This window comes from Lontra canadensis, unplaced genomic scaffold (genome assembly GCF_010015895.1).
Source record: "Lontra canadensis isolate GAN:19392208 unplaced genomic scaffold, GSC_riverotter_1.0 scaffold20, whole genome shotgun sequence".
NCBI classification, from domain to species: domain Eukaryota; kingdom Metazoa; phylum Chordata; class Mammalia; order Carnivora; family Mustelidae; genus Lontra; species Lontra canadensis.
The window spans coordinates 13,422,914-13,450,283 of NW_022631014.1; the positions used below are offsets into that span (position 1 = coordinate 13,422,914).

Sequence of the window (27,370 nt, forward strand, 5' to 3'; positions counted from 1 at the left end):
AATTTTATTTTTTTAAATATGTAGAATTCTTTGTTTTGGTAATGTCCCTTGAAAAACACTATGACAGGCTTTAATTTTGTTGGCTTGAGATCAGAAATGCCTCCCATTTGTTCATATGAAGTTTAATAGGTGAAGAATTTATGACATTGACTCTTTGTTGTTTGTACTAATACTTATCTTTATTAACATTTCCCATTCTAAAGCCTTGGGTTGTCTGCTGGAAAGAGGAATTAGGAGTGTTGCGAATTAACAAATACTACAGGGCAATAGCATACTGAGGTAGATGTATAGGGGTAATTGATGAAATAGAAGAGAAGTGACATTCCTCATCTTGCACATAACTTCTATTGTCCTGAAGGGTAATTTTCCCAAGAAATTAGAGTTACCTTCATTTTACAGTTAAATAAATGAAAACCCAGAAAAGAAAAAAATTACACCTGAACAAAGAATAGTTTTTTCTAAAATGCCATTTCTAAATCAGCTGAGAATTCGAAAAACAACCTAAGAATTATATTTCTTATACAGAAATGTTTTTTTTTTAATTGCCAATAACATTTTATGGGCTAGAAATGCTAAATATCAAAGTGGTGTCCTTGCCTTTTGTGCTGATACACAGTTATAGGTAATAAAATGTCTTTAAAAACCTACTCTAAGTAATTACTTATTACAAAATGACTCCTAAAAGGGATTCAGTATATAAATAAACTAAAATCATTTTGATAATTTAGATCTGAGATATTGAAATAATAAAAGGTTATACATTTTTATATTTGTGGCTGGTAAATATTTACCACATGAAAGATTACATTTATAGCCTATAAATAGATTTTTATAAGGAGTGAATATGTCTATATAACACTAAAGCATGATTTTCCCATGCTATCTAGAATGTTCAGTTTATCAGTGATGTTTTATCTTGCATTAATTGGTTTGCCTCTCTTCTTTATTGTACCTTCAAGAGAACATAAGCCAAGAGCAGACAGACAAACAGGAACTATCATAATTGCCCCTTCCCCCTAAATTTTTATATGAAGTCTTCATTTTAAAGTTAGAAATTGCAATATTAGTTCCATAAAGTGAGTTTTCCAGATGACTGTCCTGTAGTAGGCATTGAAACTAATTATTAGAAGAAAGAAAGGGGAAAATTTTCCTTAGACTAGTATATAATACTTAAGGATTCCTTTTACAACTTTCTCAGTGGGTACTTTAAAGTTTATTTGGGGGGAAAATTTTATACCTACATGTGCACTTGAAGATGCTTCTGCCATCTATATTGTTAATATGACTCATTATTTAGTTTTCAAAGGATTAGTCTTTTACTGTCTTCTTGTTTTAAGACCTAAGATCTATAGAACAAGAGTCTTAACTATGATTTAGCAGTAATCATTAGTTTAATCCAAAAGGTTTCTTCAGTGAATAGAAACAATGAATGTTCATTTTCTACAAACTGTATGGAAGCAGTAAATCATTTCATACTCTTATCTAGAAGAATAGATATTAGATTTCCTTTAAGGATCTGTTCTTACTGAATTTTGTTTCATAGTCCAGAAAATTTTTGTTTGTGTAGTATAAATTAACAGAGTCTTAGTCATATTAGTTATATAAATTTAGAAACCTAGTTAGTGATAGTAATTGACATTAAGAAAGAGCTACATTAAGAAGAACTTCAATTGCTTAGTTTTTTAGTAATAACATTGAACTGCATGGTTTAAATTCTTTGTTTTATTTTACTTAGTTTATGAGTGAATTAAGGTTACTGATATTTGTCTATTACTGCTTCTTTGCATATTAAGTTTAATAACTAATCTTAGCTTTAAAGGAGTTAATTATTTATCTAGGAACATCATCTGATACTTTTACATTATGTAAAAATTATATATATTTCATGAGTTCTTCATATAGTCTTTAAACACTTTATATTTTAATGTACTTAGGTAACTTATTAACCATTGGCAGAAATTAAATGAGTAATGTTTTCACATGACAGAAATAAAACTCAAACTCAGATGTATGTTTGTTTATTTTTCTCCTGTACTATCCTTGGTGTTATTTTAGGTATCAGTATGAAATATATATGCTGTTCTTAAAAGTTATATTGGGTGTCTCTCTGTCAAGTGTTTGGAACAAGTCATTGCTGCTTTTTGCAAATCGATCTTATAAAATATCTGTTTCAAAGGTTCATTCTCAGGGCGCCTGAGTGGCTCAGTCGGTTAAGCATCTGCCTTCAGTTCAGGTCATTATTGCAGGGTCCTGGGATCAAGCCCCATGTCAGACTCCCTGCTCAGTGGGGAGCCTGCTCTTCCCTCTCCTTCTCTCTCCGGGCTCGGCTGGTGCTCTCGCTCACTCTCTCAATCTCTAATGTCTATCTCTATCTCAAATAAATAAAATCTTAAAAAAAAAAGAAAAACAACCACAAAGATCCATTCTCTACATAGTTAATGATGAGCAGCATCTTTGGAAAAGAGAAATTTTCCTTATTATATATGTCTGTTAATCATTAATTCATATTTTTATGGGTTTTTTTTTTTCAGTTCTAAGCTTTAATTCATATCTTGTAAGTTTCTTACCATTCTTCATCCTGCTTATTTACCCAGGATTCACAGTAATCAAGTAATAAAATATCTTTATTAAAAGGCTTCAATAGTTTTATAGTCCTTCAATCATATTTGTTAATAAAGCAAAATTGGTTGGATTCTCAAATATTTCCCCATGGTGTTTCTTTTGGTTAATACTGTTTTGGTTGAGAGAGAAGCAGAATGGCAAAGGAATATTTTGTTAGACCTTTCCATTAAATATCAAACAGGAGATGAGGGAACTCAGAAATGCTAAGGTGATTTAATGGTGGATCATAGTTAGTGGAAATGCAATATTCATGAAACCTTTTCCAACTTTAAGTAAAAGGAAGTACAACAGTATTTTATAAGTCTAAACAGTACCATCGACTTAAGTCTTTGCTTTGTCAGGGAGAAGGTACTTAAAGGTTAGTTTGGTGAACGACGGGGGCTTCTTGAAAACTTAAAATTTTAATGGAGCTTGAATCAGAAGTTTCAGTACCTTTATTTTATAGAACAACTCACTTGTGTGCCTTAAGTAAAGGGCCGTAGTTTTCTATATAATTTTGTCCCTATCCCATACAGACCCTTAGATAAAGAATAAATAAAGTATTTTAACAGTAAAAGACATTTAGGCTCTGTTTAAAAGATTAGCATTTGACCCAAGTCAGAGAGATTTTCTTTGGCTAGAAATAACCAAACAGATTAGTATACCTTGTAGATACCTAATGACAATTTTTTCTGGAATTCTTCGAGCATATTGGGAATATCATATGCAGTAGTGAATGCCAGTAACTGTGCTTCCACAGGATGGCAGTGTGGTAACGTTTTCATGATGTAATAAATGATTTACAACATTATTGGCATTGTGCATTTTCTTAGAGTTCTCTACTTTGATGGTACGCTTTGTTCTTCTGGTTCAAAGGGTAAGAAAGGTAGGTTAGCATGGATGGATAGAAAGTTGTGATAGATATGGATAGTAAGTTATTTGAACAAGTTTCCTTAGAAAGTTCATGGGAAGAATTAGTGGGGAATGATTGCTATCTGTAGGTTTGTGTTGTGGTCTTCTAAGAACATTAGAGGATGGTAGAGATGGTGTCCACTGTCTTTTCAGTGCTGATGGCAAGAAGAGATCTCTCCCTCCTTGAAGTTTTTATAGAGCCAGGGTTTTTTCATTGATGTGCTTCATTGTATTGTAGTTATGTATGTCTCTGATTTTCCCAATTACATACCTAACTCTTAGAGGATAGAGTTGATCTTAATATAGAATGCCTTGACCATAATGACATAAAGTTTATATTTGAATGAATTAATTAGGTAATTTTTAAACACAGTGTTAGATGCTATTGTACAAAGCAACAAAATATGTTTTCACTTTAGTGAAAATTTTATTTATTTTTAAGAATTGAGAGTCACTTCACTATTTCTTTCTACCGAAGTATATCTAGTTCTTCTTTTCTATGTCTTAAAACATGGCTTTGTAAATGGAACTTAAAATGAGGTACAGAAATGTGTATTTAATTTTACACAGTCAAGGAGAAGGACAATATGAAACAATTTGAGTTTGTGATATTTTATATTACCTGGCAGGTAATCCTGACTTTTTTTTAATGGAAATACTTGTCTTTTTAATAAAAAATTCTGTGAGGAGGAACATATATCCCACTATGTAAACATCATAGGATCAGTGATCCAAAAAATATAAAAATAGAGAAAACATGAATCCAGTTCTCTTAGAAGAAAATGCTGCTCTTTGGATTTTTGTATATATCATTTACCAGCTTTGTATCACTGGTGCATATCTAATATGGATAAGGGCATTCAAAGGCAAAATATTGTTGAACTTAACTCTTTCTATTTATTCAGTTTTATTTGGCATTAACCAACGTTTACAAAGTAATACAAATAAAAGTCCTACCTGGTCTTTTAATGTTTTCTGAGATTGAGGTCCTTTTTCTTGAACAACTCTCCATCACTTTTATTAAATGGCTTGAATTCTAGTGTATCTTTTTTCTATATGAAGTTTTTTTCTTTACCAATGACCGTGTCTGTGGATTTGCATAAACTGAATTGAGACTATTATGAGGTTTATTCTTCTTTTTGAATAAGTCTGGAAATGAACTTGAATAGATCCCTGAGAGGAAACTTTGATAGTTCCCAAGCACGTGGTTGCTTACGCTTTTACATTGCCAAGCATAGTAATAGTCCAGTTTGAAGAGAGAGAATATGAATATGGATATGTTTATGTGTGCTCACCATACATTTTAGTAATTATTTCTGGAAAGTATGACTTAAAGAAGTAAATGGGCTAGAGACTTCCTACTTTTCATTTTTTTCTAAAACAAAAAACATACTACCTTGCAAATTAAAACCATAGAGACAAATGAAGATTTGTGTTTATCTGCACTCGGATGGGGGGAATGGGGAGCACTTGCTTAATGAGTGTGGGGTTTTCTTTTGGGGTGATGAGACATTTTGGGACTAGAGAGCCGTTTGTGAATGTACTAAATACCTCTAAAATACTCACTTTTAAATGATTATACATAAATATCACCTCAAGTTTTTTAAAAGGTTTTATTTTTTTATTCATCATGTGCTATTTATCATATTTAATCCAGATTCTGGGATAGTATTAAAACATTCAGTGTTCATTAGTGTTTATAAGAGAAGTCTAGCCTAAGGGGTGAAGATGCTATTCGGACATAAGTAGACTTAACTATAATTAAAATACGTAAATGACATAAGGTTTTCCCAGGCCTGGCCTTTCTAGTTGTGCCTTAGTGTGTTCAGTATTTGTCTAAGGTTTGATTTCTCAGTAATAAGTGTCTAATAAAAAGCCTGTTGGTCATAGAATCTTAGGTTCTTATTGTTAGGGTGGGGGTGATCTACAAATCTTTTTGTCCAAACCCCTCATTCTATAGTGAGAAAATTGAAAATTTTTTAAGTAGTTGTTCAAGATCAAGATCACTTGTTACCATTTTTTTCTGATTCTGCCTCAGTGACTCTGCCATGGCATCTACACAACACTGATAGAAACATGCTGATACTAGAAATCCCATTAACCAAATTGATTGACAGTTTAAGTCACATAATATAGAAATTCTGGTTCACTTGCCTTTTATGCATTTGTGTTCAGGTACCTCACTGAAGGTAATTCCTTCCATTATTAATACCTCTGGAATGTGCATTATTAGGTGGACTACTTTTGTAGTCTCCTCTAGACAACCAGTACTCCATTATCTTGAGCATATTGGAAACTTTCTTCACATACACTGGTCCTTCCTATTAAATTAACTTGAGCTTCTTACCTTTTCCTAACACTATAGTCCTCTCTTATCATACAGATTGGGAGACAGCTTAACATTTGAACCATTAGCCCATGGTTTACCTTCCATAAATGGGTTTCTTTTGAAACCAAATAAACATTCTTTCTCAGCTAAATTGGGGGAAAGAGAATTGTATGCTGAATGCTGAATAGTGTAGAATTTGGATAGATATACTTTTAACAGTTCTCTGCCGAACTACACCCGCCGTCTTCTTTCCTAATAGAATAGTTTATTTGCCAACAGCTATGGACTATGTTTCATAAAATGATGCAAATAAGCTCCCATTATAAATAGAATAATTTTCATATTGACTTACTTCAGTTGGGTTTTATCTTCATTTCTGAATAACTTCCGATTATAATGATTCCCAATTCTAACGTCTCTGTAATGAACTTAATCAAAATAGTGATCTGCGAACACCTAAATGCAAAACAAGTTATTACACAAATTCTAATCCCTCCCCATTTCCCTACATTTATGTTGATATAAGCCAAGAATACTATAGTATGCTTGATGCCAAGAGCAAATGGTTTTCCTTTATTAGACCCTAGTAAATTCAGAAACTAGTCTGTTCAATGGCTTGACTTTTGTATACTTTGTCCTTTTCTTCTTTTATGACAGAAAACTTAGTGGACAGACATGGGAGGGTTTTTTTGTTTCTTACTGAGAGGTAGTGTACAAAGTAAAGTGTTAGACTATAAAAAGGATGTGGAATACTTGAGAGTTTTGAGATGATAGCAGCTATTTGTATATGATGAGGATCAGTATTCTTTAGGTCATGCTTCAGAGTAATGCCAGTAGGAATAGCTTTTCATTAGTTATATATTTTATAGCTTCTGAGGTATGTCAGTTATTATTGATAGATTGAAAACTTGATTCCATTTTAGGAAAAGGAAAGCAGCACCAGTCTCCTAAACTATTCTAAATGATATTTTGCAAAGTAAAGTACTTTAAAGATTGGTAGAAAGAATTTTCATGATTTATAATATGCAATTAACTAGCAATTATATATCAAATAGAGCAGTCATTTCAAGATTCTGTTCTTAAAATAAGGTTCATTAAAACTTTGCTAAAAATATGAGCTATTTGTATACATTTACGTTTGAAGTACTTAATGGTAGTAGTAAATTATCCTTGTTTCCTATTTTGTCTTTATAGCATATAGCACTTTCTACATTGTGGGTTTAATATTATCCATGCAGATACCCTTTGTGGGATTCCAGCCAATCAGGACAAGTGAACACATGGCAGCTGCTGGTATGAAAAAATATCTGTTTTTCTTTTTCTAAAGAATATATGAATGCATAACCAGCCAGCCTTCAAAGGAATTAGTTTTTTTTCGTTTTCTTTTTAATTTTCATCTTACTGGTTTTAAAACATTGCCGCTATAAAATATGAAGTCATAGGTTTGGTTTTTTTTTAAACTTTCTGATACTGTGTTCCTAAATGTGCCTATGTTATTGCAAATCCATGTTATTTGCAAACACTAAATAACATACACTTGATTTAAACAAATATTAAACAGTGTATCTGTATATTGAGTTTCTGCATTTCAGTAAATTTAGATGGAGCATTTTATTTTTATGTCCCTTTCATCTCCCTAAAATATTTTATCTACTAACTGAAATTAATGGCTTTTATATTGATTATGAAACAATACAATTCCTTTCCATAGGAGTAGACTACTTTGCCATTATTAGTCTAGGTCACAATTAACAAGGTAATGGGAGACCTTTGAATAAAACTTTAACAAAGATTCTTAACACAAGGTCCATGACACCCACAGGACGTCTGCGGGTAGTAATTTTATTTGTAGCATTTTATAAATATTAGTATATTTAACTCTGATATGGTATTCCATAGCTTTTATCAGATTCTAAGTTAGAATCTTGAACTCCCTCCGCAAAAAAAGTTAAGAATCCACACCTTACTGTTACATAGCACTTTATGAATACTTTTACTTACATTTCTAATTTGATATTATAAAATTACCAAGTTGATTTTATATGCAAGAAATGTATATCCAGTTTTGAGTATATCCCCTTTATAGTAATGTGTATGAAGATACACAATCACCTAAAAACTTCAGTTGTATGGGTTATTATATTTTTGCTTATATTATGTCTGTTATATGGGTTATTATATTTTCTGAAGTCTAAATCTTTGATTATACTTAATCATTCTAAAATGGTTAAAATTCTAAAAAATAAATTTTTAAAAGAAAAATCAATATGCCATATGGATTTAGGATTCTCTCATGTCTTTTAGTTTTACACCTAGTGCTTTTTGTGTCATGTTTTATATATTTTAACAAAAAATACTTTTTGCTGTTACTGCTCTAATTTAGCATTCACCCTTACATTCAATAATTTAGAGTCTTATATAAGTGTGTAACTAAGATCACATCCTGTCACTCAATCATAAAGAGTAACTATCAGGATTCTCCTGATACAAGTCATTTGTATCCTTCAGTAAATCTTGGGTCTCTTTTTGTAATGACAGTTCTACTTTTTTTATCCCTAGAAAACATATCACTAAAATATGGGACAAGGGAGGAATGTAATGTGATAAATGGGCTCTAGTTACTGAAATGAGATTTTTCATATCTGGTCCATATGTGGGGATTCTGATCATTTTTAAAAATATATAGTAATTTCTTTGACAAATGAAATGTTGGTTAGATGAAATGACTAGTCCTTGATATGTTTGATACAGAGTATTCGAAGAAGCTCTTTAAATTAACCTTTTTAAGTATCTTTGGAAAAGTGCTTTGTTGATTATTTTTATCACCCTTTTCTTTAATTAGGTGTGTTTGCATTGCTGCAAGCTTATGCTTTCTTGCAGTATCTGAGAGACCGATTAACAAAACAAGAGTTCCAGACCCTTTTCTTTTTGGGTGTATCACTAGCTGCAGGTGCTGTGTTCCTTAGTGTCATCTATTTGACTTATACAGGTAGGTGTCATCACCTGTAGATTGTGAATCTTGTCTTTAGATTATTCCAAAAGGTAATTATTTTACAAATTTGGTACATTTTCTTTTTATCCTACTAGGTTAAATACTGTAGTTGTATTCCTTACAATATGAAAATAATAATCAGAGGTTCTAAAATCTGAATAGCACTACAAATTGTGATTTTTTTTAAACTATATCTTAATTTTAGTGCTTCAGTCCCAAATAAATACACTTTCAAGCATCCTTCTCTTGATAGGTGAATAGCCCCCAAAGTATATAAAATTCAGTTTCCATAGTTACCTACGATAAGCTTGCCCTACTCTGTGTGCATACACTCTTTCTCTTTCCAACTTTTAAACACTCAACCAAATCAGTTTCCATCTGCGTCTAGATTCCAAGTGACTTTCTAATCTGACTTCATTAGTTCCTGGAAACAAATCAGATTTCTCTCTAAAGGTCAAATTAATGTACTAGCCTAGCTCAAAATCAAGGATTAATTGACAAGAGTGAAGGCAAGAATGTTTAAAATCATTTTTGCACTTTATTTAAATTTGGCTACTGGATTAGATAATTTAGACATCTTTCCCCTTTGTAAATTATCAAATGTTATCTTAATGTCTTAGCTTTATTTAACTAGTGAACTGGAAGTTTAAAGAAGAATGGGAAAACTTCCTATAATTTTATCTGTCAACTTGTATTTCTCTGGAAATGTGATCTCCATAGATATTTGTTTTTATATGATTACTAACCTTACTTTATCTGACTGCCAGGTGTATGAAATATGTTGTCACCTACAAAAGAAAACTGAAATTCTTTTAATAGTAATTTACATTCGTTCCATAACAATCCGTTAACATAAACAATAAAAAGGCAGATTGATTTTCTCTACATTTTTCCTTCCAAGGTTACATTGCACCATGGAGTGGCAGGTTTTACTCATTGTGGGACACTGGGTAAGTGCAGATAAGTTATTTGTCCTAATATTATTTTAAAATACCTTTTTCCTCTGTTGCTGTATTATAGTATCTCTGTCAGTACTTGGGCAACATTTCTGAAGTACCTAGCATATGCTAGTTTAATAAATGTTGAATCATCCTTTGGAATTTATCTTTGTTTAAAATTCCTGTTTAGAGTGCACCTGTAGTATGATATATGTAAGTCATACCTTTCTGTTCTATGTGGTCAGCTCCTTATTTTAGTTCTGTTTGTCAAAACACTCTAGGTAACATTTGTACCCTTTTAATAATTGATTTTTAACCATTCCGTCTTTTAGTAGTACTTAATTTTTAATTCGTAAGGTTCTGTGTTATAAACACATAGTTTTTCTGTAGTTTTTCTAATGCCACATTATCTAAGTTCCTTGATATTTTTAGTCTATCAAATACATTAGAGGATATTTGTGCATTTTTAAAGAGTGCTACTGTAAAATGGAATGATTAGAAATTTTAGTTTTAAATGAGACAACTAGTTCAATAAAACTTTGTCCCTAAATGTTTTCCTGAGGATAAGAATGTAATCTGTTGATGACAGTTTATCTCTCTTGCCTCTTCCCACTGTTTTTCTTCTTTGTTACTCCCTATGTGGCCCAGTAAACCTGCCAATAAACAACTTACTAATTGGGCCTGCTTGGTGTGATACCAAAAAGGCTCATGCCCAGGTCTAATTAAGGGCATAAGCGGTTTATGTATAAATGACTGAAGCTAACATTTGGACACGTATTTCAAGAGATCAGCCTGTGGATCACCAAAAAGTTTGAGGAAGAACCCTGGTCATAGACAGTTATTCTTATTAGGTTAAATTATTAGGTCAAATTTTTATAAGTCATTCTTATTTAATTGACTATTTTGGAATCTCAGGGTATTTCAGGAACAATTTGTTCTCTCCTTTTGGTTTCCCTCACCTGCCTTTGTGCCATCTTGTTAAGAAAGGTATTGTGGCAATACAGGATAAGATATTTCTGCTAGTAATAAGTCTAAAAGATATGAAACTTGTTGATAACAAACGTAGGAAATGCTAATCAAAACTGCAGAAAATTCCTATTTGAACAAAGCTTTTGTATTAAAAGTCAGAGCCAACACTTTTATAACTGGCTTTTAGATAAGTCTTCCAATTTTAGGAGTGGCATATTGATTTTTGGTTTACCAGTGTGGACCAGATTTATTTCCATCTGTAGGTTACATTGGAATATACTTTTAAGCAAGAAGGGATGGGTGATAGGAACCATATTTACAGTCAAAGGAAATTTCTTCATCTAAAAGAGATTCCTGTTTTATTTAATTTTAAACAATATTAACTTTTTAAATGCCAGGTATGCAAAAATACACATTCCAATTATTGCATCAGTGTCTGAACATCAACCTACGACTTGGGTATCTTTCTTCTTTGATCTACATATTCTTGTGTGTACCTTCCCAGCAGGCCTATGGTTCTGCATTAAAAATATCAACGATGAAAGAGTTTTTGGTAAGAGATTTTTAATAAATACTTTGATTTGGAACAATTACTTACTTTCTTTATTGAGATTATCACTTTAAAGTTTTATCTTTTTTTGCTTGAGTCTATGCATATTCAAGATAAATTTCCTCTCATTTTGCGTGTTTTGTGAAGAAAAACTCAGTTTGTATTATATATACTCATTAAAGTGCTTTAAATTAACTTAGAGCAGTTATATAAAATTTTCATTTAATTGAGTATGTTTTCTGAGAGATTAATGTTACTTATAGTTTGTGACTGAAAATTGGAAATTATAACTTCGTTGACAACATAGTCTTTATTTTCTGAATTAGATATGTTTAAGTAGGAGGAAGTTCACAGCAGCATCCATTGTCCAAATTTCAGTGTAAAGTCATTTTGTAATGGAGTAAGAATCACTTTCAAGTTAACATCCTTTTCACTGATAAATTTATTTCCAACTAAGAAGGTGGTATTTTCAAACTATTTTAAAGCCAAATGTTTAAGATTTGACCTTCAAGATATAAGTAGACAAAATAAGCAGATACTAAAGACCTTTACATGAATAAGTCATCACAAGAAGTATCTGTTTAAATCTGAAACTTTAAAAAGATTTGTAACATACACACTTGAACTTGTACAAGTATGATGTTTGAACCATGAGCAACACTCAGGTTACTATTACAGAGTAAAGTCAGGAGAGAAAAATAGCACTTGTGTGAGTTATAACCAAGGATGACATTCATTTTTGTCTTGTTTATATAGATCAGTGACTTTGGATAAGGTCTTATTAATATTCTGTCACTCAGAAGAACTTAGTTTAAACATTTTCCCCCCTTATTAGTCAGCATTCCCAGTCCCAGGTATATATCCAAGAGAAGTAAGTGTGTATATCCAACAAAGGACATGTTTAAGAATGTACATAGCAACTTTATCCATTATAGCCCCTAATTAGAAACATTCCAAAGGTTATCAGCAGTGGAATAGATAAATAAATTCTAATGTACAATGTAATATATGACAACATTTAATAAAAGAATAGCATGGGTAAATAAAAGAAGCTAGTACAAAAGAGAACATTTTTATATAATTTCATTTTAAGAAGTTCAAGAATAAAGAAAAATGAATTCGTGCTTTAGAAGTTCAAATAGTGATTACCTTTTTTTATAGGGAGGAGGAAGGGCAGCTATTAACTGGGAAGAGGCATGTGGGTTCCTTCTGAGGGAGATATACAAATGTTCTATATTTTGATATGGGTAGTAATTACATAGGTGTGCACATATGTTGAAATTCATTAAGCTGTACACTTAAGAATACAGTATAATAAATCTGTGGTTAGAAAAAATTTAGTTTCAAATGATATAAGAGCTCTGATGACCATTGAAAGTCATACAGCCTTTAGCCAGAATTGGTGGAGCCTTCCCTGTGGTTAGCACATTATCTAGAAAGCTTTGACTGTTAAAAACTACTTTCACAAAAAGATTTTTTTAAGTCTCTTGGCAGTAACTTTCTAAGTTCCTCCTTTGGCTAATTATGTTATTCTCATCTCATTCCTACTTTAAAGCAGGCTTTATGCCAGATATTAGCATTGGCTTTTTATAGATTATTTGTTTTTGTAAACTTACTTTGCCTAATAATCTAATTCACCAAATATGTTTTCATCTATTAGCTATGGATTTTCAAATATGTGATGCTATTGACAAATACTAAATTGTCATCTTTCCCATAATAATTAAATTTGAATCATGATACATTAACCTAAAACTGTTGATAGGTAGTGTTTAGTCAAGTTGCCTTATAATTTCTGAGTATGACTATTAAATCAATTGGCCTGTATTATCAATTTAAAAATAATTAGCTCTTTATGAGATATTTGTCTCTTTTTAGTTTTGGTTTATAATGTAGTATTAAATACTGAGTTCAGTTTTCTGTAGACATTTTCTGAAGTGTTATAAGAGAACTTGTCTTTGCAGTTGCTCTGTATGCAATCAGTGCTGTCTATTTTGCTGGAGTGATGGTGCGGTTAATGCTGACTTTGACTCCGGTCGTCTGTATGCTATCTGCAATTGCCTTCTCGAATGTGTTTGAGCACTATTTGGGGGATGACATGAAAAGGGAAAACCCACCTGTGGAAGACAGCAGTGATGAGGATGATAAAAGAAACCCAGGAAATTTGTATGATAAGGTGGGAATCTAAATATAAGGCCTTTAAAATTTTTATGTGCTTTATTTTTCTACCATGGCAAGAACTATACATATTAAGAAAAATGATTAAGCATTTAGACAACCTGTGACATTTCTAATTGGTCTCTACTGTTTGAGTCAACATTTGGGTCGTCTTTGGTCTTTTAGCTTAGAAGAAGAAAATATAGTGTAATCAGAGAAGAAATTCTCTTTTCTTCTTGGTCAGGTTTTATCTGAAACCCCTCCACTTTTGAGAGTAAAACCTTCTGCTCTCCTTAGTTACACAAAATTTAGCACTATAAACCCTTCTGAGACGATGTGTACAAGCGTTAATCCTTTAGGTCCATATTCAGTGTAAACTTTTTAAATATTTTATTGAAAAGTAAAATAAAGGGAATAAATAGCTTTAGAAAAAAAAAAGAAGAAGCCTCTTGAGCACCTGGGTGACTCAGTTGGTTAAATGTCTGTCTTGATTTTGGCTTGGGTTGTGAGATAGAGCCCTCCATCAGGCTCCACACTAGGCATGAAGCCCACTTAAGATTCTCTCTCCCTCTAGCCCCTGCCTCATGCCCCCAGCTTGCACAAGTGTGTACACGTACTCTCTCTATCTTGTTCTCTAAAAAAAAAAAAAAAGCCTCTAGTTTGTTAGTAACAGGTGGCTGTCCAGTATAATGTAATTTACTTTTAACCTCTCACGTAACAGCAGGATTATATTTGGTGCAGGTGTAGAAAAAACTTGTAAGGGCACTTGTCTTTTTTTTTGTTTGTTTGTTTAGTCCCATGTTACTTATTTTCAAGAGGGGGGCAAAAAAGAACCTTTTATGAAAAAATATGGAATGTTTCATGAATTTGCATGTCATCCTTGTCCAGGGACCATGTTAAGCTTCACTATGAGTATTCACTAGGTTTTTAAATACCAAAAAGGAATGAAACTTCCCAGTATAAGTATTAAATTTGAAGTTCTTTCTTTCCTTATTATAGGTCCAATAGAATTCATGCGGATTTGTGTTAATAGAGCACATTCTTGCATTTGTGGTGATTATGTTTTGTGTTTTTGTTTTTTTTTAAACTGGCCTTGCAATCTAGAACTCTGACTCTTTTGGGATTTTGTTGTTGTTTTCAAAAATGTAATCTTAACAGGATTGTAATCTTAACCAAATAACAAGCCCGTTATTTTGAGGCTTTGGTAATTGAAAGATTACGATAATGCAGATTTTTCCTGTACTAAAATTACTACAAGTTTAAATTATAGGTGGACATTGCCATTTTCAGAATGATAAATTCAGATTTTAAAAGAAAAGGTTGCCAGAATGAGGCCAAAATAACCAGTTATCTCCTTTGTTTTGTTTTTTCCCTTTGTATTTAAGTAAAACATAAGGGCACCTGGGTTCAAAAGCTTTATACTAGAGGTATTTTACTTTGTGATCAGCTCCTGAATTGGGTTTAGTCCCAGAAATCCTTCTCATTCACTTTTGACTTTAAAATCTACCTTGATAATTTTTAGAAAACATTGTATCACCCACACAAGACTATCTGATGGTTATATATTTTCCTTCTCAAAGAATTAAATTGATTTAACATTCTTTCAACATTTTCCCTGAGTGCCTTAATGACACAAGTTAAATTATTAGTCTAACCAGTTTTTCTATGTTCAGGCAGGTAAAGTGAGGAAACATGTAACTGAACAGGAAAAAACTGAAGAAGGATTAGGTCCTAATATAAAAAGCATTGTCACCATGTTGATGCTGATGCTGTTGATGATGTTTGCAGTCCACTGTACCTGGGTCACAAGCAATGCCTACTCCAGTCCAAGTGTGGTCCTGGCATCCTATAATCATGATGGGTAAGAAAGTAAATTGGCAGAGCACCTGGGTGGCTCAGTCAGTTAAGCCTGCAGCTTTTGTCATGACCCTGGGGTCCTGGGAGTGAGCCCAGCATCGGGTTGGGCTCCCTGCTCAGTGGGGAGTCTGTTTCTCCCTCTCCCAATGCCTCTCCCTCTGCTTGTGCTCTCTCACTCTCTTTCTCAAATAAAAAAAGAAAAAGAAAATAACTTGGCTATAAAGGGAATTTTTTACCTATCCTTTTTTTCTATCTCAAAAGATAGAATTCAAAGATAGAATGATGTTTGTGAGACTCTGCATTTGAATCCACCATGTTTTTCTTTTACCTCTCTATGGACATTTCCGGCCCAGTCTAGTACACCAGAATCTGCTTTTTTTTTTTTTTTAAAGATTAGCCAAGTGATTTGTGTGCATATTACAGTTTAAAAAGCACTGTCTAGCTCTTAATGGCTCCCCCCACCCCTGTTGAGGATTTTAAAATGTGAAATTATTTAATGGCTTAGCACCTCAAGATTTTAAGTGATTCTCTTCACATTTAAGATCTTATTTAAAAGAATATTGTGATTCTTTTCAGCACCAGGAATATCTTAGATGATTTTAGAGAAGCTTACTTTTGGCTAAGGCAAAATACAGATGAACATGCCCGAGTGATGTCTTGGTGGGATTATGGCTATCAGATAGCTGGAATGGCTAATAGAACTACTTTGGTGGATAATAACACCTGGAATAATAGCCACATAGCACTGGTAAGAATTTGATAAGCAAAAGATGAAAAATTATAAATCTTTATAATTCTCAGTCTTTATATTTTGCTAAATCTTTGTATTTCACAATCAGGCTTCACTTTGTGTTTGAGTAGGGAAAATGTGGGTAAAAGTACTCTGCTGAATTCTCAAAATAATATTTCACTCATTTATTCAATAAAGTAAACTCAGGGTATGCTTATATACTTTGTTTTTAAGAATGGTATTATTTAAATATCATTCAGAAAAATAGGCTGATTTCTGGCACATCGCATGACAAATTTAGCTCACTGGAAAATCAGGCAAAATCTGAGACTTAACTATTGTTTAACTTGTATTTTCCATTTTTAAATTAAAATTATTTGCAAGTATGTAAAGCCAAATGTATTGCATTTTTATGGCCATGTAAATTATGTTCACTCTATTAAGTAAGTAATTTGCATAAATTAAGATAATCACCTCTCTGTTCTTTAAAGATTTTGAATAGATAATGGATGTTAAGCAAATGAGTTCTATTTGTGTTAGCATTGTAGCTAATCATCTGGTAGACCGAGAAGAAGAATATATTTGTATCAGTTAGATTGCTGGTCATCCTTGGCCTTGAAGTTATGAGAAATTGTATTTCTTTTAAGCTTGCCTGCTTTTATATTAAAATATTAATTCCATGGAGCTTAATTATTAGCACAACATTAGAACATATATTCAGATGTTGACATTCCTGCTATAATTGGTTGTAGTAAGTGAGGTGCTTATAGAACTTGGTAAATTTGTTGAATTCATAACAAATCATCTCTTAGAAAAGAATTCCATGTAAGTCGAACTCTTGTGGTGCATTCTGTCCAATATTCATTCATTTTTATTTTTAGTGTACTGTGGGACTAAATACACACATTCTCATTTTTCTATAGGTGGGAAAAGCTATGTCTTCAAATGAATCAGCAGCCTATAAAATCATGAGAAGTCTGGATGTAGATTATGTTTTGGTTATTTTTGGAGGAGTTATTGGCTATTCTGGTGATGACATCAACAAGTTTCTCTGGATGGTTAGGATAGCTGAAGGGGAACATCCAAAAGACATTCGGGTAAGAAACCTGACCATTCTACATGTGTGAGACAGCTGCCACTGTCCTTGTAATTGTCTTACCTTGCTAATTGTATCATATTTATTTTCATCATCTTATCCCCTAAGTTAGTCCCTTACTCTGACTTTACTATGTATTGAAATAGTAAAGCATTGAGCATTTTTCCAGGTTTAAAACTTTTGAAATTCACGGATACGACTGTTCTCTCCTGTGAAACTGTCCCCTCTCTAGACTCTTGCTTTTTACTCCTTCACAGCCTTTCAGTTCTGCCCTTTCTTTCCATTTACATTGCTTCTACTCTGATACTAACTAACCCTTATGATTATAAACCTGAAATGGGACAGTAACCTTGAGATTGTTCTCTTTGCCTCAGTCTTGTTTCCTGTCCCTAACATGACATTGATCATATCGTTGTCCAACTTAAAAGCCTTTAGTATATTAAGGGTTTTAAAATCAGAGAGATGGGAGTTAGAACTAAAACCCTGCCACTGTCAGCTTGGTGCTATGGGCAGTTTATTTTTGTCCAGTCAGCATTACATGCTTGAGGCATTAGGTCTCATTCTTGATTCTGGTGTTATAATGGTGACTAAGGTAGCACAGATTGTCACTAATGGACAGGCCAGGAGTAATTAATTTGTGGTGCTGTTATGAAAATTTGTAGGGATATAGATGAAGCTCAGTCTAGGGGTTGGTATGAAATAATCTCTACTGAAGCAGTGGTATAAAATCCAAACTCCTTTGCTTGAATGTAAAGCCCTTAATATTTTCCTTTATTTTTCTGGCCTCTCGTCCCTCTCAACTTTTTCCCATCCGTCAATCTACTCCAGCCTGTGAAGTTTGCCTTGTGGTTTCTTTCTTTGACTTATGTGATACCTGTGTTTATATACTCTTCTCTTTCTTGGAATACTTTCCCTACCACAGATTTATCCACTCTCCCAAAGCCCTTCTCTGGTGCATCTGTGTGTTTGTTTATCATCAGATCACATGCAGCCTGTCTCGTTCATAGATTCTAAGATCTTTCTCCCTCTCAGTTGTGAGCTCATAGAGGATGGGCACCCAGCATTGTGGTTACATGATGAAGGGACAAAAGACGAGAGTAAGATTCACCACTGATCCAGAATAAAAAAAACTTTTGGGAAAATGTATGTATGTGTGTCATATGACAGGGATGAAGTAAAGCTCCCAACTTTCTGTTCAGCTGTAAATGCTGTGATGGTTTCCCTTAACTGTGATTTTAAAACACTACTTCATTGTATTAAATTAATCTTAATTTTTCTAGTATGTGATTTCCATTTATGGGTTTGCTTTAGCAGTGTTAAAATTGTGACCTATGATCCAGTTTCCATGCTTTTGAGTATTTTTGAACTTTGAGAATAAGTATACATTCACATGATTCAAAAAATAAAAAACAGGGGCACCTGGGTGGCTCAGCTAGTTAAGTGTCTCAGAGTCCTGGGATCAAGCCCCTCATCTGGCTCCCTGCTCATTGGGAGTCAGAGAGTCTGCTTCTCCTTCTCCTTTTATCCCTCCCTACTCCCATACTCATGCTCTCATTCTCTCTTGTCCCAAATAAACTATTTTTATTTTTTTAAAGAGAGAGAATGAGCAGTGGAGGAGGAGTAGAGGGAGAGGAAGAAACCGGTTCCCTGCTGAGCAAGAAGTCCAACAACGAGGGGCTCGGCTTCATCCCAGGCCCCTGGGACCATGACCTGAGCAACCCAGGCATCCTATAAAATCTTTAAAAATAAATAAATAAAATATAAAGAGATATACAGTAAGAATTTATCCCCTCCCCCAAGGGAAAAAAAGTCCCATGTTTTATTATTTTCTTATGATTTTTATTTAAGCAGGTAACGAGTAGCAAAGTATATACTTTGTTTTTGCTTTTTTCACTTTGCCATATATCTGGGAGAACGTCCCATATTAGAATATGTGGAGAGCCTTCTTCATTCCTTTATTGTACATCTACACAGTGGTTGCTCAGTTGTGTCTGTGCACCATGATGTATTTAACCTTTCCCTCTTGATGGATATTTGGGTTATTTCCAGGTTTTTAGTCTTAATAAACAGAGGTATAACAAATAACTTTATATACTCATTATTTTGCCAATATATAAATATCTCTGTAGGATAAATTCCCAGACAAGAAATTTCTATCTGTATTTCCAAATTGACCCTCTTAGTGGTTAATCTATAAATTTTATGTAATTCCAATAAAAACTACCACAGTTTTTTTAGACATTCTCCTCCCCAACCAAAGAACTGATTATTTAGAGTTCATATGGAAAAATAAATAACTTTTAGGGAAACTATAAAAAGGTATAATTGGGTTGAGGATGGAGCAGTTAGTAAAGGGCTAGCCTACCTGGTATTAAACGATGCATTGGCACCATTCTTTTTAAATAATTGAGATTTTATAACATGGTTTATAATCTGCCCTCCCTCATCGAACAAAGTTCTTTTCTTGTGTTTTCTTAGACACTCTTGTTTATTTTTTATAAGTGATTTCTAGACCCAGCTTAAAAAAAAAAAAAAAAAAACCCTTGATAGTTTTTGCAGGTTTCTTTTAGAGGTCATGTTAAATTTATAAATTAATCTTTTAATACCATATTTTTTGAGATAACTAAATAATAGCTTTCTGAAGATCCTCAAGAGCTACTTCTTTATGAGGAAGTGAGAGGGGGGAACCTGGTAGCTTTGAATGTGTTAAATTGAACTGACACAGAAATTTTGATTTCTTTTCTTGTAGGAAAGTGACTATTTTACCCCACAAGGAGAATTCCGTGTGGACAAAGCAGGATCCCCCACGTTGTTGAATTGCCTTATGTATAAAATGTCGTACTACAGATTTGGAGAAATGCAGGTTGGTTACATCAGTTTTCCTATAATCTTTATTCAAAGGAATATTTTTAAAGTAGTCTTGTTTGCCTCCAGAAAACAGGATAATGAATGTTTTCGTTGTGTTGTATAGAAAAATATGCTATCTAAAGAGTCCACACACCCCCTTAAATTTAGATTTCTGAAACTACTATGTAAAAAGTTAGGGGGAAAATTTTTTTTAGAACAAAGATTTCTTTCCAAAATATTAATTAACATTAGGCTCAAATTCAGGCTCAAAGATGGCCTTTGCTTGCCATCTTAACTTTTGATCTCATGCTTTTGGAAGACATTTTTCTATTAAGGAGAGGTCTTCTAGGTAGGAAACCACATGATCTTTAAGTAGGCTACTTTGCTGTTCGGTGGTGAAAAGTCTGAAAGAGTCAAAATATATAGTCACTTCTGATACCCTCTCTATCTCTGTTCTGTTATCACAACTAGCTGGGACTATCTGGGTAAGAGTTTCCTAGAATATTAGAATGATGTGCATACAAAAGCTTAAGGGCCCCCAAAATTAGTGAATGTGTAAAGAGACTTTGTGGCAAAAAGAAAAGAGTGGACTTCCTGCCGTACTACCTGGATTTTAGCTCTGGCTCTGTCAGGTTATATAAACCTTAGACAAGTCACATCCTCCCTGGAGTCATTCTTTTCCTTGTCTGTATATAGTGGGTGTTGGACTGATGACTTGATTTCTGGGCTTCTTTGTAGCTCTTACATTATATGACTATAATATCAGGTTAGACCTTCATACTAAGATTTCATTACAAACCGCCTGATTTCATGTTGCTTTCTGGTTGATTACTAGAAGGTAGAGGAAAAATTGCTTGTTGAACTTTATATAGGAGTCAAGGTAATTATTATTCATTTGGAATTATACTCTGTAAGTGGCTTTTTTTCTGTTTCTGGTTTGTTTTTTTCTTTTTCTTTTTTTTTTTTTGGAAGTACAGTTGGCAACATAATACTGCATTTATTTCAGGTATACATTGTAGTAATTGGACAAGTTTAGACATTGTGTTCATAAGTGTAGCTACCATCTGTCACCATACAATGCTATTACACAACGACTGACTATATTTATATTCTGCAGGTGGCTTAAAAAAATAGACAGTAATTTTACTACAAGATTTAGGGTTTTGTTTGTATTTTGATTTTCTTTGAAGGTAACTCCATGGTCTCTAAACTCCTGTAAGAAAGAAGCACTTAACCCATGATAATTAGCTATCTCAGAAAATGGTTCAAAGATTATTTTTCTGGTCATAGTGATAGCATCAAAAGACTTTTTCTTGTGTGTGTCCTTTAAATTTATCAACAGTTTCAAATCATACTTCGGTCATGCATTCATTTTGATATCTTCCCTATTAAAGAATAATAAATGTTTAAGACATGAGTACAACTTTTCTATCTTATAGATAAGCAAGAACAAGTTATGCCCTCATTAGCATTTGTTTTTGTTTTAAAGTTGAATTTGCTCATGCTCTGTGTGAACATAAACTTAGTCTGAGAATTTCTTAAAATCTTCTCCCTTCTCCCCACTTTTTCCTTTTTTCATTCCTCATAAATCCTCCCGTGGTTTGGCTTTTCTAACTTCCTTTATAGTTTCCACTTTCTGGATGTAGTATCGCTGCTTACTTGTGCATTTATTTAGCAAATAATACTGGGGAGATAAAGCCACAGTCTGAATAAGATAAAGTCATCTTACAGCTTACATCCTGGTGGAGGATACAGGTAATTTTAAAAATACATAAAAAACTTTAGCAGTGAATGCTACAGAGTAAAAGATGAGGAAACAATGGAAGACACTTCTCAGTCACCAGTTTCAAGAAAATATTTCCCTGGTGTTTGGGCTGAGACCAAAGGATAGAGAGGAGCCAGCCTAGCAGAATGAAGGTGGATGAAGAACTTTCAGGCTGAAAGAGTAGACAGAGCAAGGCCTTGAAACAGAAAAGAAATCCCTTCTGTATGTTTCTCTCTGTATACCTATAATAAAGAGGGCTTTAATGGATTTCCTTTGGCTGGCTGTTTTGGTTTTTTATGCCCGTAGGCTGCTCATCTACTCTAAGGGTTCAGTGAAATTCTAATTCTGCTGTATTTAATTTCTCTCTTCCTATCTAGTTAGCAACATATGAGAAATGTTATGATATATTGCTCTGATTCTGTTTTCCTAGTTTAAAGGGAGAGAGTTTTGCTCTGATTTTAACATTTACTATCTTCTAATACTGAATGTTTTCCAGTATGGTTAACATCTCATACTAATGCCGCTTTTGCAGCTGGATTTTCGTACACCCCCAGGTTTTGATCGAACACGTAATGCTGAGATTGGAAACAAGGACATTAAGTTCAAACATTTGGAGGAAGCCTTTACATCAGAACACTGGCTTGTGAGAATATATAAAGTGAAAGCACCTGATAACAGGGAAACACTAGACCATAAACCTCGAGTCACCAACATTTTCCCAAAACAGAAGTATTTGTCAAAGAAGGTGGGTGCCAAGGGAAGTCATTAGTCGATAAAAGGATAACTCAGAGTTCATTGGTTTGTCTGAAAAAGTTACTTAAAATTACTAATAAATCTTCATTTGCCAGATCTTTGTAGACTATAGCTTATATACAAAGTAAGCAGCAGGCCTTTCTTTTAAAACTGAGCACTTGAGATAGCCCAAACAACAGCCTTTTCTGGATAGTATCATGATTATCGATGAACCAACCTGAGATTTTTCCAGAGGTATTCAGGCTTTAGTTTGGGTCATTCCCATTAGTAAGACTTACTTGAAAGTAAAATATACCTGTGGCCATCACTTTCTGAACTTTTGTTGAAAGTAAAAATGTGATTGGTTTCTCATCTTTTAGTCAAAGCAAATTTACATTGCATTGTCATATTCCATTCTTAGTATGTTGCTACAGTATTACTGAGTAAAAACTAAGTCTGAATTGGTAGTCTTGAATTTTAAAAAATCATCATAAGAATTATTTTTAAATGTAATTATCATGACAAAGGTAGACAGGAATTATGATGATGGGACTATTCTAGTCCTTTTGTAATAAATACTTAATAAGATATGAAGTATTTTATTGAAGGTCATTATTGCTCACTTAAGCCAAATAGATCTAATCTTTGCTATAATGGTCTACTAAAAATGAATATTTATATAGGTTGCTCTCTATATTAAGGTACTACCCTTATAATACTAATTATTAGACCCATTTCAGTTTTAAGTCTTGAAAGATGCTTAGGTTTACATTGCTTGGGTGAGGATTTTTTTTTTTTTAAATCATTAGAGCAGTTGTCTTTCTCTTTGAATTGCTTAAAATATATTCAAAGTACAGATCATTTATATAAATAGAAACTTTTTAAATTAATATTTTCTGTCAGGTATAAGTCACTGTATCTAGACTGATAAATTTAAATATATCACATGGAGCTGCCATGCATGTGTTAGTCATATCAAATTCACTGAACAGTATTTGCATCAAATGACAAATGATCTGGTTTTTCATAGTCATGTGGGCAGAGAAACTGGTGAGTCACATCAGTGCAGAAGTCAAAATAAATGCTGCTAGTCTCAAGGCACTTATTCCTAAGACATCTAAGCCCCGTTAAAGTCTACCCTTTCTGAGAAACAAGGCCGTTGAACTTGCTGATGATAGTGAATTTTCTAAATCTGACCTCTTTTGTCTTCCCGTGATTTCCCCCAAATCAGTAAATGAATCAATCAATAAAAATTACTTTCCCTTGTATGCCCAAAACCTATATTCTAGTAGCCAGCAACATGGGTTTTGAATCTCAGGTTTCCATGTCTTTATATTCTGTTTTATACTAGCACTAGAGGAATATTTGCTTTCCTCTCCCCACCCCAGTTTTTACTTTTTGGGACTGTGTAGTCATTTGAAAACTTACTTCTGCTACTACAAAGCTGACAAGGCTGAGGCACTAGGAATTGTATGTAGTCCAGGGCTGGAGAAAGATTTTTTGGCATGGGTTGTTGAGTTCTAGTTACATACTTACAGAGACCTGGGGCATTTTATAAGATCTTACAGAAAAGGTTTCATGTTAGAAATCTTTGAGTAATGATAAGGAAACTAACTCCTTGACCTGGTTTGAAGATTTTTAAATTGTGCCCTCTGAAATTTTTTACTTTTTTGCCTTTATAAATTAATAATAAAGTGGCATAAATTACGAACAAGTTAGCAGTAGCTAATTTTTATAACCTTAAGAAGGACTGCATTTGCCTGTATTCTTGTGCCTGTTAGAAAAAATTATAAATTGTTTTAAACTGACATCATAAATTACATGACATAGCATTTACCCTAAGTTTCTAAAACCACCTGTAAGAGTTGTATTTAAGTCTTCAGCCTCTAATAAGTGCTTTAAATTTCAAAGTGTTTGCTCTTTTCAGTATCTGTGGCTGTGTCAGAGTGGCAGACACATGGGTCTGTCTGATTAGTCTTCTAAGATTGTACCACAGCAAATACTTTTGCAGTAAGTTCTAACACACATTTGTAGTGATTTCTTACACCAGAAAACATCTGTTGAAAGTATTTTAATGGGATCCTGAAGTGTTTAGAAAAATGTTATTTTTTTTTAAATCTATGAAATTTTTTTCTTGGTGTTTGGTTTTGTTTTGTATTTCATTTTTTAAGTACTTAATTTTTACCTAAATTGGGAGACTATGCCAAGTAATTTTATTTCTTTCATTTTTGTAGATAGGTACCATCATCATCATTTTACACATAATGAAATTTCCTAAGTTATTTTGTATTTTTAATACACAGCTAATTCTTGGAGGCTAAAGCAGGAGCCACATTTAACATTTCCTGATTCCTTAGTCTAGTGTTACGTTCTGTTATGCCTGGAAATGTGAGTAATAATTATAGCTAAGCATTTAGAGGTTGAGAGGAGAGGAAAGAGTTCATTTACCCAATGGTAAGGAATATATGAAATACATTTGAGGAATACTGTGATAAGTGCTTTCATCCTAAAGCTAGGGACCTAGTCTAATTTACCTTGAATTTGTAAGCATACTTAGCATAGAGCTATTATTGATGCTCATTGATTGTTCAAGTCCAGCTATAGGATGAACTCTAAGGGCTTTATTAAGACAGTCTTCATAAAAATGCTATAAACCATGTGTGTAATATTTTTTTAATCTGTGGGAAACCTACACTAATATCATGTGTTCTGTTTTCTTTTTTAGACTACAAAAAGGAAGCGTGGCTACATTAAAAATAAGCTAGTTTTTAAGAAGGGCAAGAAAATATCTAAGAAGACTGTTTAAATACACTGTTCTGGTTCCTAACTTGAAGCAGTTGTCCTTGTGAGAACCGGTCTTTGCCTTTAGCTCATGTCATGTTTCACAACAGAGGGTACAGAACCATCACTGGTCCAGATTAATGTACAAAATTTTCTGGCAATGCCTGATTTAAAAAATAAAATTGGCTTATTGAGAACAGCTATTTTCTATTTGTAATGTGAAGCAAGACAGAGCACTGCTGTAAATGTCTAACAGCAGATTTTTTTTATTGGTACATATTATCCTTCAAATCTGCGAATTTGGACTAATTGCACCAAAGAACCCTCTAATTTGGTCCCTGGCACATGCATATTTGTCAATGTTTTTATTTTTTACAAGACCTACATTTTCTTTGAATTACCCAAATAGCAATATGTAAAATACAAATGACAAAATGTGATGTGAGTTTCTTGAACCAGTAAACTAGTACAGGTCAGAGAAAGAGGTATTAGAAAAATAATTATACTTCCTTGAACTATATTTATTTTCATGTTTCTCCAGTGCAAAGATTGTTTCATCAAATGTATATTTTCTGTTGCTTACTGTTTGCTCTGTCAAAGAAGAAGCTGCTGTTTCAAAGATGGACCTCCGAGTAACTAATTGATGCCAATAGTTTTTTATGTTGACACATTGCTGCTTTTAGCAGTTGTTTTCACCAGGTACTCAACAGAGCAGATCTCATGCATTGTTCGTTCATTCAAGGGCTAAATTTATATCCTTTGGAGGGCATGGCAACTGCACAGAATGTTGCTTACCAGGATGGGGTTTGGTATCACTGAGATTAGCACTATGTTTACATGCAGAAGATTAAGGAGAAAACCCTTAAAGTGGACAGGTATCCAAAGTTCCTTTTCTGTGACTCTTCAAAATGACAAAGGATTTGTAAACTTTGCCTGGATTTCTCTCATTTTATAATAGTTTCATCCATCACAATGATTTTATCCTCCACTCCATTTTTTTAAAACCCTAAAGCATTTGATGAAACACTCTTTAATGCTATATGCATTTTCTTACTTTTATTAAAAATGTGACAATTGTCAAAAAATGCACTAAAATATAAATGGAGATTGAACATGTTCATTTTCCAGCTTATAGGCAACTTTATATAGACTTGAAAATTTTCTCCAGTTGTTTAGTAAAAGTGAAAGAGAAAGGGTTTTTCCTGCCACAGGATATAACTTTTTTTTATATAAACAAGCATAACTTACCACTGCTTTTGGTGGAAAAGTACAGAATAGTATGTACCTTTTATGAAGAAAAGTGTAATTTACAATATTCAGTGAGAATGTTACTGCTGATTTTCTTTTCCAAAGTGTAGAATATTCTTTGATTTATAGAATTCATTTTTGACCCAGATGATGGTTCTTTTACAGACCAATAAAATGGCTGAACATTTTCACAAATAAAGTGTAACTAAATCTGGATTTCTGATACCTTGTCATTTGGGGGATATTATTTTACTTTGTTGCTTTAAAATTCAATGCAGAGAAGTTGTTGACTGTAGGGAAATAAAGTTAATTCAAATTTTGTGTTAAGTGTTGTCTTTCATAAAAATTTTATTTTTGAAAGGAGTTACAGAGTACTGAACACATAATTCCTTCCTTGTTCACTTTTACAAAGATTTTAGAGAGTATGTGTATAGTAGTCCTCCCTCTATGGCTTTCCTCAGTTTCAGTTTCCTGCAGTCAACTGTGATCCAGAAGCAAATGATCCTCCTTAATGATGCATCTTCAGAAGGTCAGTAGTAGCCTATCGCAGATCACAGTGCGTATTGTTCACCTCACATCATCTCATCACATAGGTATTTTATTATCTCACGTCATCATGAGAAGGGTGAGTACAATACAATAAGATCTTTTGAGAGAGAAACCACACATTAACTTTTATTACAGTAGGTTTTATCATTATTCTACTTTATTGTTAATCATTGTGCCTAATTTATATATTAAACTGTATTGTAGATATTATGTATAGGAAAATACAGAATATATAAGGTTGGGTACTGTCCGCATGTTTAGGCATCCACTGGCGGTCTTAGAACATGTCGCTCACAGATAAGGGGAGGACTATTGTA

General features: G+C 33.2%; 1 protein-coding gene and 1 non-coding gene across 3 annotated transcripts in view; one reads left to right on the forward strand and one right to left on the reverse strand.

Moving 5' to 3' along the window:
• Window positions 1-26,831, forward strand: part of STT3B (STT3 oligosaccharyltransferase complex catalytic subunit B) — a 97,745-nt gene extending 70,914 nt beyond the window's left edge. The window contains exons 6-16 of one of the 2 annotated variants that reach the window (XM_032861031.1): window positions 7,037-7,135; window positions 8,685-8,831; window positions 9,736-9,784; window positions 11,140-11,294; window positions 13,256-13,467; window positions 15,122-15,309; window positions 15,882-16,053; window positions 16,959-17,132; window positions 19,881-19,994; window positions 22,276-22,488; window positions 25,201-26,831. In XM_032861031.1, the coding sequence (XP_032716922.1) occupies window positions 7,037-7,135; window positions 8,685-8,831; window positions 9,736-9,784; window positions 11,140-11,294; window positions 13,256-13,467; window positions 15,122-15,309; window positions 15,882-16,053; window positions 16,959-17,132; window positions 19,881-19,994; window positions 22,276-22,488; window positions 25,201-25,281 (1,604 nt within the window). In that variant the 3' untranslated portion in view covers window positions 25,282-26,831. The remainder of the gene's footprint in view (window positions 1-7,036; window positions 7,136-8,684; window positions 8,832-9,735; window positions 9,785-11,139; window positions 11,295-13,255; window positions 13,468-15,121; window positions 15,310-15,881; window positions 16,054-16,958; window positions 17,133-19,880; window positions 19,995-22,275; window positions 22,489-25,200) is intronic. The other variant, XM_032861032.1, reaches the window with a different exon arrangement.
• LOC116869841 lies at window positions 14,292-14,394 on the reverse strand. The gene has a single exon (XR_004383119.1). It is a non-coding gene; the product is annotated as a U6 spliceosomal RNA (small nuclear RNA).
• Window positions 26,832-27,370: the final 539 nt, after the last annotated feature.